Source organism: Peromyscus maniculatus, chromosome 4 (genome assembly GCF_049852395.1).
Source record: "Peromyscus maniculatus bairdii isolate BWxNUB_F1_BW_parent chromosome 4, HU_Pman_BW_mat_3.1, whole genome shotgun sequence".
NCBI classification, from domain to species: Eukaryota; Metazoa; Chordata; class Mammalia; order Rodentia; family Cricetidae; genus Peromyscus; species Peromyscus maniculatus.
In genome coordinates, this window is record NC_134855.1 from 60,507,288 (window position 1) to 60,522,426 (window position 15,139).

A 15,139-nucleotide genomic window follows, 5' to 3' on the forward strand; every position below is an offset into this window, starting at 1 on the left:
AGTCTTAATTTGCACAGGTATCCCCATGATGGCCATAACTTCTAATAAATGTCTAATTACAGAATCAGCCTTTTCAGAACTTAAAGCAGTTACCCTTTGAAACCCTGAATATATGTCTATGGTATGGTGCACATATATTTGCCAAGTTTTTTTTCTTTGGGTAACTTTTGGGTTACTTCCTGTAGGTAATGGGGTTTGGCTCTAAAAAGAACCAAGTAGGACATTGCCTTTATAATTTTCTTAGCTTGTTACCAAGTGATAGAAAAATCTTTCTTCAAACTTTTGCTATTAACATGGCGTTTCTTATGAAATTCTGAGGCTTCTAGCACATTTTCTATTAATAACTGATCAATTTCATTATTATCTTGTGCTAGAGGGCCTAGTAGACATGTATGGGATTTGATATGTGTTATATACAATGAATGCTTTCTGTTTCTGATTATTTGTTGTAGTTGAATAATTAGTGAAGTTAATTCTGAATAATCTGGAATGAGTTGTAAAACAACTCTTTCTGCAAATTGAGAATCAGTAACTATATTAAGAGATCCAGGAATATCTGGAAAAAAAATAAGAATGCCACATAGCTCTGAATTTTTTACTGAATCATAAGGGCTTTGAGCCACTTTACTTATTTTTTTCTGAATTATAACCTGCCTTTCCTGATTTATTTGCATCAGTATAGAATGTAGGGGATCTAGAAATTGGTGTTCCTTTTACTATATGAGAGTGAATCCAGTTAGTTCTTTTTATAAACATATGTCTTTTTCTTTTGGGGATATTTGTTAATCTTTCCAAAAAATTTGCTGCAAGCTCTGTGACAATGTTCATTTCTGCCCATAATGAGGCAATTTCAGCACTAGTAAAAGGTACCACAATTTCTGATGGGTCTATTTCTGCTAATTGACAAAATCTTCTTTTTCCTTTAAAAATCAATTCAGAAAATTTTTATATGGATCTTTAATTTTTTTACTCTATTTGTATGCTAAAATATCTATTCTAAGATATTTTATTCTCTCTGCATAAGAATTCCTGTGGGAGAATGCATAGATGGTAAAATAACCAGAATACAATCAAGCTTTGGCTCCGAGCAATCTAATGTACATCCTGTAATTTCTTTTCTACCAGACCAAATTCTCTCTCAACCTTAGCTGATGATTTCTTGAACTATTTAAGTCCTTATCACCTTATAAGGTACTTAGCTCTTGAGTAGTTAATTCAAATGTGGGCCTTAGATAGTTCTCCCAGCAATTTTTGAAAATCATTAAGAGATTGTAATTGATCTCTCCTGATTTCTACTTTCTGTGGTTGAATTTTCAATAAACCTACCTTATATCATGGATAATTGATAGAATCTCCTCTTTGTATTTTTTTCTGGAGCAATTTGTATTCCCCAGCAAGGCACAATTCTCTTTACTTCATCAAACACCTTTTTCTAAGTTATATGTCTCTCAATCAGCTAGTAAGATATCATCAATATATAGATTAAGGAAACTTTATGATTATTTCTAATGGCTGTTGTAAAAAAATATTGACACAGGAGGGGCTGTTAACATTCCTTATGGAAGAACATTCCGCTGATACCTTTTAACAGGTAGAGCATTAGTATAAGTAGACACTGTGAAGGCACATTTTTCTTTATCCTGTTCTGGTAAATGTATATGGAAAAAAGCAGTTTTTCAAATCAATCACTATAATAGACCTTAGACCTTCCCTTAGGCAATAAAAAAGACAAGGAAATTCCAGGCTGTAAAGAGCCCTTTGACTAAATCACCGTATTTATGGCTCTTAAATCTGTTAACATTTTCCATTTCCAGATTTCTTTTTAATGACTATAAGAGAATTCCAAGGACTAGTCAATTCTTCAACATATTGAGTACTTAGCTGCTCCTGTATCAGCTGTTCTAGTGCCTGTAATTTTTCTGATGTCAAAGACCATTGTTCTACCCACACAGATTTGTCATTTAACCATTTTAAAGGTAGGGTAGTTGGTACTTTTAAAAGACCAACAGCTGTTGTGTCCTCTTTATGTACAACCTGAACAGTCTTTGATTCTTCATGATAATACCTTTTAACATTTTTCTTGGAAATATCTTTTATGGTTTGCTTATGAGATTGGAATAATGTTCACCTGTGGTTTTCATTGCTGCAATAAATCACTTCCCCATAAATTAATTCATTGCTATGTTAGCCACATATGGCTTTAATTTTCCCATTTGTCCTTCTATCCCTATACACTACCCCCATCTTGCATTTAGTTTCACTTGAGGTACAGTTCCAATCCCTAATGCTGAATATTTATCTCCTGAAGAGGCCAATGAATGTCAACATTTTGGTGAAGTTATTTATATCTAACTTCTGTGTCTAGTAAACCTTCCATTTCAATGTGATTTATTTGTATTTTTAGGTCTCTTATCATTTGCAGCAGTTTGCCAAAATACTTGTTTTCTTGTCTCTCCTGAATTTTTTGTTTTATTTACTAAAGCTGTTCTCTCCTTGATTACATCCAGGTCAGTGTTGTTTTTAACAACATATATTAACTCTTAATTTTTCTGTTTATGAGTTTCTCCAATGCTGACAGGGGATTATTAAACCAAATTGATATCAAGGCCTGTGAGAGGCCCCTTAGGGCATTTTGATGGCAAAGGGTTACCTTGCCTGTCCCTTGTTTATCTGAATTCATTAGTACAATACCAGCTTTGGTCATACTTTCTGCATACACCAGAAGGCTAGGACCTGTTTGGATTATCTACAGAATAGTCATCATTTTTAGGAATACCTTGCCTACAATCCCTTTTCAAATGACCTTGCTTACCACAATTAAAACACCTGACATTTTGACTTTTCTTAAAACTTTTAGAAATTATTTCTCTTATAAGAGTAACATATTACTAATCCACTAATATTTCTAATCCATAATATTTCTAATCCACTCATCTATTGGTACTGATCTTGCCTTTAAAGGCCTTATCATCCTTTTACATTTTGAAGAAAGATTGAATTGATATTTGTCTGACTTCTGGATCTGATACTATGGTATTTACAGCTGAAGCCAATCTTTACACACACAAAAAAATCAATGAAAGCTTCTTTGGGGACTTGTATAATTTTAATAAATGATTCAGGCCTCTTTCCTGATTCTTCAACCTTGTCCCAAGCATTTAAAGTTGCTAAAAAGCATCACACCAAGGCCAAGGCATTATCATCAAATTCAAGCTGCCTTTGCAACTCAGCATATTGACCTTCACCTCAAAACTTATCTTGGGAAATATTAATACCCCAGCTTTATTTTATTGTTCTATGACCTTAGCTTCCTCTTTTCACCATGTTCACCATTGTAGCTGAGGACTAGCTTTGAATATTGCTACTGCCAAACCTTTCCAGTCTTGGGAGATAATGCTTTTCTGAGTTTAATTTAATGAATTTAATATCTGCTTCACATAGAGTGAATACATACCATTTGAAACAATCACTTCATTAAATTTCCTCAAATCTAATATTTTTATGGGATTCTTAACTTCTTGATAACCTTGGGGGTGATTATCATCTACTGGTAGTTCTTATAAAGTAACTGGGTAAGCTAAGTTTGATTTTCTAACATCCTTGGGCTGCTGCTCTTCAGTTTCATCATATGGTAGTGCAGTAGGTTCTTGTATAAATTCCTCTGTTTGTGTCTGAGTATATTTCTTATTTTCATTTATAAGTTTTTCTAAGACTTGTATGCTATCAATCCACTTCTCATATTTGGCACAAAAACCCACTAAGACTATTAAAGCTAAATTGTGAATTACCAGACTGATAGTAATTATAATCAATATTATGTCAATCTAAGTTAAGTAATTCATCTTTTAATTTTCTGCTTCTGTTTTCAAGTCACCTAAAGTAGCATTATATAGGATCCTAATGTCCTCATATTATTATAGTTCCTATCCTTAACATGGGAAATATTTTTCCTTTTAATATTATTTACCTCTCTCATTGAGGACTTCCAATTTGTCCTACCAAATATGTCTTCTCAGTTTGTTCATAGCTGGCATGATTTCTCTGTCTTTTTGATCCTGCCTCACATTGGGCACCAAATGTTGCTTTTCTAACTAAATCTCAAATGGTTGATTTTATCAATAAATATTCAGGAGCCATATGCTAGGGTGAAATCCTACTAGCTCAGAGAGGCAGAGAAAGCACCTCGCTGACCTTCCTCTTCCCTTGACATCCCAGAAAAAGACTTTTTTCCTATGACATCTCAAACAAAATCCTCAAACTCAATGTCTTCCCTTCTGCTTCCTGTGCATATCTCTATCCATCCCCTGACTCCTTCTTACTCTCTATGTTTTTTTCTTAATAATACTATGTTCACTTCCTGTCAACAAGTTGCTTGCTTTGCCTCTTGACCTATGATTGACTTTATTTAATCCTGTTCACAATATTCAAGCAGAAAGCTCTTGGATTAAAGTTGTGTACTAGGCCTGAGCCACACCACAACTAGAAACAGGTTTTTCCAATAAATAATGAAATCTTGGGTTCACAGTGTAATCAAATATCCTGCAACAGGTCTGAATCCAGACTTTCTCGCACTTAATCAATATGTTACCTTGATAAATTATATGGTGAATATTTTTATTGCACAGTTTTTGACTCTTACCTAAATGTAACAAGTTATATACAGTATTTTAAACATCACACATATATTCGTCCATTAAACTTCTTAATCGTGATGAGGTACAGTTCATGTTACTGTATCCAAACCATCCAATAGTGATAAGATACTCAATGACCCTTGTGGTTTTGCCCTGTCCAAAAGTCAATATTAATCATATTTTTGGAAATCATATGATGTGAGATTTCCTAGTGAGACAATTGCCTTAATTAAACATCCTACCATAGTTTTTGTACTTCTGTGTTTAGACAAACACCAAATCTATAGTAAACCTCAGAAAATAAACACATCTAATTTCAGTCAAATCAGAAACACAGGATTTCCCAACAAATTGATCAGAGTATGTGATAAATGTCTGATCATACAAGCTTATGAGATGCTTAGAGTTGTATTGCTGCTCTTCTATTTAATTCAATAAACTGTAATTAAAATATTTTAAAGTTTAAAATAGAATGTTACATTCTTCAGTATCTGTACTTTACATTTAAAATGTGTTCAAAATCTAGTGCCATAATTTAGAATATCTTTTCATAACCATTTCCAAGAAACTTACACTAGAAGAAACATTTTAATTAGAATTAAAGGGACCACTTCTATTTTTACCTTTTAAAATAATATTTTTAAGTAATCTATAAAACTTTCTTTTTTTAAAGGATTGATGGGAATACAAAAATGACAATGGGGGAGAAAGTCAATATCAAGTTCTGTGTGTGTAATACCTGATTTATAATTTTACAGAAAGAAGAAAGACTTGCTGCTGAACCAACACATTACTTCATACACAGAATTATGAGTACTTCATCATACAACCAAGAAGACCTCCTTTCTGGGTACAGACAACTTAGTGCAGAACCAATCTAAAAACCTGAGATGAAAGAATGGGTCTGTTAGCAAATCTGTATCTGAGCAAGTGCCCAGTATCAAATCCTTCTTCACTTCTGATTCTCATTCCTTGACTCTAAGTCTTAAGATTTCTCTTACCATACAATGCTGTATTTCTAGTTACCTAGCCTCTACATATTTTCAGATACCTGTTCTCTCATGTAAATGTCAGAGGATCAGATATTTGCTAATGTGTTGTTGCTTGTGGTTGTTATTATAACCTGAATGATAGGCATAGAGTCAGCAGCAAAAAGTGTTCTGTCAGCACAGGAAGACTCCTGCCTAGTTTTGTTAAGTAAGCTAAAAGTGTATAGCTCTGCCTTACAAGAGGAATCTGAAGAAGACATGGGAAAATGTTAAGTTGGAGCACTCAGAGATTAATTTTAAAAGCACAAACTAGCTGTAGTAATATAAAAACACAAAGTTAAACTGTAAATTATTAAGTAGAATAAGAAGTATACTATTTTGTGACAATGTGAGCAATACAAATTGAGAATGAAAAAATCAATACTAGGAATGGAAAATATTTGCAGATGATACACATCTCTCTCTCTATCTCTCTCTCTCTCTCACACACACACACACATACATACATACATACACACATATGCAAGCACACTACACACACATACATACATATTTACAGATACATGGGGTCACTATATAAACCACTCCCTATACTTCATAATAAAACAACAAAAACAATTTAAAAAATACAAATTATTTGAACAGAAAAATCCTCTAAAAGATTGCACAAAAAGCACGTGAAAGGTGCTCCACATCATTAATCCCTAAGGAAATGTGAATCAAAATCTCATAAGATGCCATTTGAAATCATGACAGTCACTGAAAGGAAAGGAGCATGAAAAGAGAGCAAGGAAAGGAAAAGAAAAGAAGTATTAAGGATGGAGAGGAACTGGAACCTTTTTGCACTGATGGTAAATTATAAAATTGTGAAATCATTATGAAAAGCAGTGTGGCACTTTCCTAAGGAATTTAACATGGAATTAGTGTGTGACCCAGCAATTCTGAATATATTCCTCAAAGAATTGAAAGCAGGTACTGCCATAGATAGTAGTGAATGTGCAATACCAACATGATTCAGAATAAACCAATGAGAAAGGCAACCTTTCATCATTGTTCATCAGTGGATGAAATCAGGAGAAAAATGTCTCATTCTTTTGAATATTATCTACTACTTAAAGAAAATCCTCACATACTAAAACATGCATGAATATGGATGACATTGAACTAATTAGAGTAAGTAACAAAGTAACAAATAAAATTACAACTCTACTTGGAGTATTCAAAATCCTAAAGATAAAAAGTAAAATAGTGATTTTTCAGGAGGAAAATGGGTGTTAGTGTTTAAGCACAAAACATGTCTGAAAGTGGAAGATGGTGATGTTTGCATAGCAATGAAAATGTGCTTAATGACACAAAACTGTACAATGTAACTTTCTAAAATTGCCATATATATACATATTTATAATAAATTTAAAATTGTAGAAAAGTAAATCATAAATCATTCTCATTCAATTTCCAATTTTAGCAACATGCTGTCCCAAGTGTGCTTCCATGTAGAGAATGACAGATTGTTGTTAATGAGTAGCTTCTTCATTTGTTAAATATACACATTAAAAATTATTCTCTTTTATTTTATTTTAGTGAAGCAGAAGAGTTTAAACCAGATCCAAAGGCTAATGCACTAGAAGGTTGGATGTTTTTCTTAACTTTTAGAAACTGATGAAAAAATAACTTTTTTTGACTATTTTGATAACTTAATTATTTCCTACTTGGAAAATGTTAATCATTAAATTTGAAAGTGATGCTAGTTTACTTTTCCATTAAGTATGTCTACTTTAATGAAGGGATTGATTACTATTTTATACAACTGTTAAAATAAGCCAAATGCTTATAGGAATTTAGTCGGATATTATAAATTTACATTGACCATCCTCCTGTAAATAAAGAAGCATGCAATTAATGTGCTAAATTATATCTGGACTAGAAGTGAAATTAATTACCTCGTTGAAAAGTTATGCCTTCCTTGTATTAGACCTTACCCCTATTTAGATACAAAAGGCCTTTTAAACACAAATTTGAGTTGTTCACATCAAAATCTGGCTAGCGTGAACTGTTTTGTTTTGTTTTTAAATATCAGATTATATGAAGTGCTTACCACATTTTTATGGTGTTTTATTCCAATATTTGTTCAGACCTCAGGAGATCAATCTGATTAAATAATAAGCAATATATACATAAGGTATAGAGATCGTTTTTAATGATAGCATGGCCTTGAATTCAAGCCACAAGTTTATCCCAACTATTGCTCTGCAACCCACTCATGAAACAACTTCTCTCAACATGGTTATAAAAATAATTTTCACTGTTGTTAGCAATAATTTTGTCTGAACAGCATCAACATATCATAATCTGTATGTATAACGGTAATCACCACTAAGATTTCTGAATTATAAATCATGGGTTGTAAGATCCAGCCAGGAACTACCTAATGTGATTCTTTAATTTCAATATTGAAGACAGTCAAGCAGGAGGTGAGGACATTAGTGTCCAACATGTCCAACTCCTTGTCTAAGAGTCCACATGAGGCCTCATTTTCGGTGATTAAATTTTGTGTATTATTTTATTTTGTCTAACTTTGACTTTTGGATTATACATATTTCTTATATTTTTCACTGATATTGTCACTGACCAAGTCATTTATTCATTCATTCATCTGAAGATTCACCAAACAGTTTTTTTTGTTGTTATAATATTCCATGTGTAAACAATACTGACAAAGTTTGTTCTTAAGGAATTTACATGGTAACTTGAGTTGAAGAATCCAATGATCAGAATATAAGATAAATCTAGAGGTTGGTAAGTCCCTTCCAGTTTTACTAATGACAGAATTTCAAGACATTGCAGCGGTTACAAGACCCTAAATCTTTAGCTCATACTGCCCATTTTATCTTTCTTAACTCTTCCTCTATTTTCCTTGTGGCTTCCTCTACTCCAGCACACTCTGATTCCTGACTTCTTTGCTGTCCTTCAATCCTACAAAGGCTTTCACTTGCCATGATTTCTGGAGTTTTCTTTCCCCTTACTCTGCCTTATTCTTCCCTCACCTGTAGACCTTTTCCACTTCACTTTCCAAGAGATCTCTCTTATGACCACAGACCCTGAAATGGAAATTAATTGCCTTCTGTGATCTTACATAGGCCACATATTTGCTTTCTTTTTCTCTCCTGCAGTTTTCTAAAAGATGGTGTGTTTTAGTAATTTGTCTTGACTGCTTTTTATCAAATGCAAGCTTGCTGAATTGATGTCCACTGGAGCCTAAAACAGCATATTGACATATAGATGCTAAAATTATTGACTGATATAGGATATAGAAGAAGCTAAAGGAGTGTGGAGGAAGCATGTGAAAACAGTTTGGGTTATTAGAATAAGGTATCCATTAGATATTTAAGCTGAGATAGCATGTGAGCCATTGGATATTTCAGTATAGATTTTAATGGAGGTCTGGCAGAACTTACTTATTCCTAGTTTCATACAATATAAAACAAAACTTCAAGTAAGTGTGAATAGATGAGCCACTTAAATAACTGGAATTTTTATAGTCCTTTTAATCAAAACAGCTTTCTAGATAGTCCTGGGAGTACAAAGCCTATGCACTGTAGAAACATTAAAAAAAAAACTGGTGTTTACAGTTTGGGCCCTCATATTGAACTCAAATATTCTCAATAATTTCAAAGAAAAAGTAAGTGCAGTCATGTGCAATCTAAAGTAGAATCAGATCCTTCAGGAATACAATAAATTAATCATGAACTTACTAGTTCTGTCAGATATCTCAATAATTCTTATTTTACTTGAAGGTTTTCCTTTACTATTTTTCCAGAATCTGTATTGCTCCCCAATGATAACTCAGAATACTCACTTCTGTTGCCTTTTGATGACTTCATATGTATAGAGTACATAGTATTTGAATGTGCTGTATTTCCTGATGTCTTCTTATGATAGTGTCCAAGTAGATAGTCTCATTCCCATTTTATGTATGAGTCAGAAAAGTTACATTTAATTTGTCACCCACTTCTAAGCAATGAAGCTAAGGTTCAACAGAGATCCTCTGCTAGCAGATTAGTTGCCCCACTAAAAATGGGTCTCTGAGAAATGTTGCTTGTCAATTTATTTCTGCTTCCTTGTGTTTTGATGATGTGTTGGAACCTCCAGCAGCTTTGTGATCTGAAATGGTTCCACTAGATTTTCTCTGAGTATTACAACAAAGATGCCCTGTTTTAAAACAGCATAACTTTCTTATTTATTTCTGTTATGTGTTTTTGTTTTTGAGACAGAATCTTACTATGTAGTTCTAGCTGGACTGGAACTCATTATAGAGACCAGGCTGGCCTTGAACTCACAGAGATCAGACTGCCTCTGCTGAGATTAATAGAGAGTGCCACCTTATCTGACACACTTACCTTTTTGTAGTTAGATAAATATAAGGCATGTTAAAGTTGGAAAGGCACTTAGGGACTATCATTAAAGTAATTTCTCTTTTATAGGTTAAAAAAATAGGCACCGGGATTGAGTGGCATTACATAGATGTATAGCTACTGAAGCAGAGAGTTTGCTTCTCCTGATACATCATACTCATCTTTAATAATTTCCAAGTGGAAAGCAAATGCATCTTCTAACATTCTAGGGTTCTTATTTGTTTAAAATTTGTTCCAACTGTCTATTCATTAAAAATAATAACAATTGTATATCTAAGTTTTATTAATTGAGGTAAAAATACTGGATTAGTATCAACAATTTATATATATATTTCTTCCTGGTTTTTCCAGAAGGTTCTCAGAAACCACAAGCAGGAAACTCAAGCAGTGTTCAGGTAAATATTCTTCAATATCCTCTAGTTTCTATACAATGGGGTTTAGTTGTAAAATAGCTCAATTTTCAAATTCTATCAGAGCCTGAGTGACATTATTGGGGAACATCAGTAAACACTGCTTTATTCACAATTGCTTCACACTCAGATCTCCCCATCTAAATGAGACCTGTCCTTAATATCTGAAAAAAAAATCCCTTTAGGAAAGTATTTGATCCTTGGATTTTAATAAGAATTCATTTTTTTGGGTGAGTAGAATAAGCCACTGATTCTCAACACCTAACTACAATTCCATTAATAGCTTGTTCTGATTCTGAAGAAAAGCCTAAAGGGATGAGTTACTTGATTCTGCCTAGGGCTAAGGGTCCAGTAATGATGTGGTAGATGGAGACAGAACATTTAGAGTAACTTCAAAGATGAGTCAGGAAGACTATGAATGCCTATTTTCACCCATGTTTTCATGTTTCTACAGACTGACTCTTCACATACAGCTAACTATTACATGGTGTGGGCTGAGGAACGTTCCTCTTCCTGAACCCTTTTAATAGATCCTGATGTAATTTTCTTTGTTTCATTCTTTTTCACGGTGTCTTCCTGGTTTATTTTAATCCAATTTCATTATTTACCCACATTCACTAATACAGAATTACAAACTTCCCAGCCACTCAGCAACTTTCCAGTATTACAATATAGTACAATTTTCAGACCCAATTTCATAAAATCCTGTATCACACTTAAAGAAATTTTTGCCAATTTTCCAAAGAAACCAGTCACTTCTACAGTCAACATAATCTTTATTTATGAATGTAAGCATCTATTTAATAATCTCTAACCTCATTTAATTCATGCCTTGCAGGAAATAAAATTATATGTCAGTGGAAGAGAAGCCCTGAAGTTCTAGTCTGAAAGTCATTAACATGACTTTGACTGACACTGAATTCCTAGCTAGTCGACACTCTTCCACTGTTGTACTTTCCTTTTTTGTTACCTTTTCCGTACCCAAACTATTGTTAAAATTGTTATTTGGTACATTTCTAAATAAAGTTGTATAAGTACCCTTCACTCACACATATCCATTAGTTGATTACAACTGAAAACTGTGGACAATAGTGAGGATCCGAAAATAGATAGTAGAAGTTTAGAATGGGAAATCAAATCTCAAAGAGCACTCAATACCATTTCTTAAACATTCTTTCAGTATTTCCTGGCACAATTTTGAAATTTCAAAGAAAGAAAAGATAGAATGAAATTTGCTTAGAATGCCTAGATACTTGTCCCATAGTGGTAGGGAATGGGTTGTTTTTCCTGCTACCATGTCAATGTCAGTCATGAAAACAAGATGCCACATAAAATTCTGAAAGAAAAATATTCTTTCTTACCAGAGTACATAAAGCTTCCAAGGTGATGAAAACTGTGGAGTGGACCTGTTGTTTTGTTTCTGTTCTTTGGAAGTGAATGCAATCCTAAGGAGCATGAAACAACACACAAGGAGACTAGAGCCCTAGGGCATTTTAAGCAGCTGATTAAAGGGAGAGGGTCTGTTAAGGGTCAAAAGCTAAGGGGAATTAAATATAGAAAGAGAGACTTAGGCAAGGCAGTACCTACATGTCTAACTGAAGTTTCTCTTGAACACTTGAAGTTATATATACAAAAGATTTTGAGAACTTGAGTCTTGGTAGTGGCCACATCTTGCCTTTCAGGAACAATTACTCTTCTTTATTCAGAGAAATAACACAAGTTTCCAAAAAAACTCCTAGCATCTGGCATGTTCCTAGAAATATCAAAACAAGTGACTCTATTGTTTCAGAAGCTGTAAATTGCAAAACTTTACACAGAGAAAATTGAGAGATGCAAAGTGAAGCATTTTGGATTCTCCCTTATCATTTTATCCATTCTCAGAAACATGTTTGCAAGGTATTGCAGTGAATGTGAAGGAAGAGGTAGGCAAATAGCTGACATTTTCTAAGAGTCAACAGGGCTCAGCCTTTGGTTGTCATGTGGTTAAAGCCAAGGTCATCACCTATCACAAAGACAAATCCTCAATACTATAAATGGCACAGTTCACCTGCCTGAGTCTTAGAGGGGGCTTATTTGAAGCAGAATAATAAAGATTTCACTTGCATGAAATTGTGTAATGGTAGATATATATTTGGGTATTTCTTGGCATATGTAATCTTGACTGTCCAAAGACTAAGTATGCCAATTTGTCTTGGCAGTTTGTCACCATCTTTGAAGGATCAAAGTGTATGGCCAGCAGTACACGTGCCTCAAAGGAACACATTTCAGGTACAAAATGCAGTAACTTTTAAACACAAATGAAGTAAAACTCTTATTAATATTATTGTGAATGTAGACATTTTTATCATTGATCTTTCCAGGATGAGTGGCCCTTGTCTTGTACATTATTAATATGGGATTGATATAATAATAATACCATTTGTATAAAATATCTATAGATTATTATATAATTGTCTTTAATGTTGGACACCAAGGGGTAACAGATGGTGTAACTAACATTTGTGAGACCACAGCTCTCCATATTTTACTAAAGAATGAAATGGGAATAATTCAGGAGAAAAACCATAATGAGTTCTCCAAAGTCACATAGCTGCTGAGCTACATAGAACCCCAGGATTTTTAGGGCCTATGGTCTTTCAGGAGCACCATGGTTCACAAGAAAGTATGGCTTCCTGAGCAAGATGGATGATGCAATAGAAGTGGAATAAGGATTGTGGTCACTGAATGCTAGATTCCTAGCAGCCTTTTCAGAGCTTTCTTTTTCTTTTTCTTCCTTCCTTCATTTTTTTCTCTCTTTCTTTCTTTCTTTCTTTCTTTCTTTCTTTCTTTCTTTCTTTCTTTCTTTCTTTCTTTCTTTTTAAAAGAGAAGCTAAATATAGATATTTAAAGAAAGATTCCTGACTTTTGAAATTATATATTACACTTAGGGAAATGCTGAGTTTTGACATCTTATGTGTTTTCCAGTTCTATTACAAGTTATCGTAAATTGAGATATTTGCTAAAAAAAAGACTCGGGCTACTAATAGCTGATACAGAAAACTAAATCCCAATACTGACATTTTCTTTATCTTTACATCATATCTTACATGACAAAGAAATCTATCTATGGACTTTCAAAAGGAAATTTACACAAAATGGAGGAATTACAGCATTTTAATATATGTCTTCTTACACTTGAGCACTATAAAATAGAACCCACACACAGAGCACTGAAATGTATCACCATGTTCAGCTCATTAGGCATTTCCAAATAGTTTTCAGGAGAGACAAAAAGTGGACTTTGCACACTTACCTGGAGATGCCTCAAGGTCAAGTGGATACTACTGCACCAGGAGAGATAAAATTACTGAAGCATGTTCCTAGCTTAGACTCATTTTGTCTGTATGATCTCAAGCAAGGTCTTTGACCTCACCAGAGTTCATAGTCCATAAATGAGGGCATTACTCTGCACGATTCCTTTGGGGAGCAGAACAAGTCAAGAGAAAATACAGATCAATTTAAAAATGCCAACTTCTGAATTCTAAATCATTGCTGTAATTTAACTACTTCAGTTATCTCTCAGGTCATTAATATCATCTTTTTTCCCACAGAAACTTCCAGGAACACTATTTCCAAGCAAGGATCTAAAGTGCTGGCAAAGGTATCTTCAACTCTGTCAAAGGTGTTCTCCCGATCTAGCGACAGTATTCCAAAATCGTCCTCACCACCCCACCAGGATAAGCACTAGAGCTTCTCCACTTGATAAAATTGTGATTCCCTATAAAATAAAATGATATTTAAAGTAGAACATACTGTCCAATTATTATACTAATTCAACTTAAAATATATACTTTAATTAAAGGTATAGTAAAGGCTTGCATTTTAATAAAACTATTTTTTCAAAATTTTATTTTTTAGATTATAATCACATCATTGCCCCTTTCCCCTTTCTCCTTCTAAACCTTCCCATATACACCTCCTTGCTCTCTTTCAAATTCATGTCCTTTTCTTATCAATTGTTGTTACATGCATATGTGTATAAATATATATTCATACCTGTAACCTGTCCTTTCTATATAATGTTACTTGTATGAATTATTTCAGGGCTAACCACTTGATACTGAATAACCAATTAGTGTGCTCTTTCCTGAGGAAGTCTATGTCTCCTGCTCTTATCATTCCTTAGTCACCTGTGGTTCTTGGTGAAAAGTTGAAGCCTTGAATTCTTTCTCCTTTCCATGTTAGGATGTTTATTGTTGTTCCTGTTCAACTCAAGTTTAGGCAGCGATGTTAATGGAACTTTATGGGTATAACTTCTGAAATTACTAGGAGACACAGCCTCACAGCAAATTTCCAGTTTCTTTGGCTCCTTGTGGTGACATTGTGTTCCCCAAAATATTGTGCACCCTAATAAATTTATCTGGGGTCAGAGAATAGAACAACCACTAGACAGACATAGAGGCCAGAAAATGGTGGCACTCAGACCTTTAATCCTAGCTTTCTGGAGGCAGAGATCCATCCGGATCTCTGTGAGTTCAAAGCCACACTGGAAACAGCCAGGAATGGTGACCCATGCCTTTAATCCCAGGAAGTGATGGCAAAAAGCAGAAAGATATATAGGGCGTGAAAACCAGGAACTAAACTTGGTTAAGCTTTTAGGTTTTTGAGCAGCAGTCCAGCTGAGATCATTTGGATGAGGATTCAGAGGCTTCCAG

The 15,139-nt window shown here is 33.9% G+C and overlaps 1 protein-coding gene across 1 annotated transcript in view; it reads left to right on the forward strand.

The window, feature by feature from the left end:
* The window catches only part of LOC121826690 (fibrous sheath-interacting protein 2), a 76,201-nt gene extending 61,969 nt beyond the window's left edge, over positions 1-14,232 (forward strand). The window contains exons 19-23 of the mRNA XM_076569775.1: positions 5,393-5,484; positions 7,205-7,251; positions 10,387-10,430; positions 12,644-12,713; positions 14,036-14,232. Of these exons, the coding sequence (XP_076425890.1) occupies positions 5,393-5,484; positions 7,205-7,251; positions 10,387-10,430; positions 12,644-12,713; positions 14,036-14,172 (390 nt within the window). The 3' untranslated portion in view covers positions 14,173-14,232. The remainder of the gene's footprint in view (positions 1-5,392; positions 5,485-7,204; positions 7,252-10,386; positions 10,431-12,643; positions 12,714-14,035) is intronic.
* The last annotated feature ends 907 nt before the right edge of the window (positions 14,233-15,139 follow it).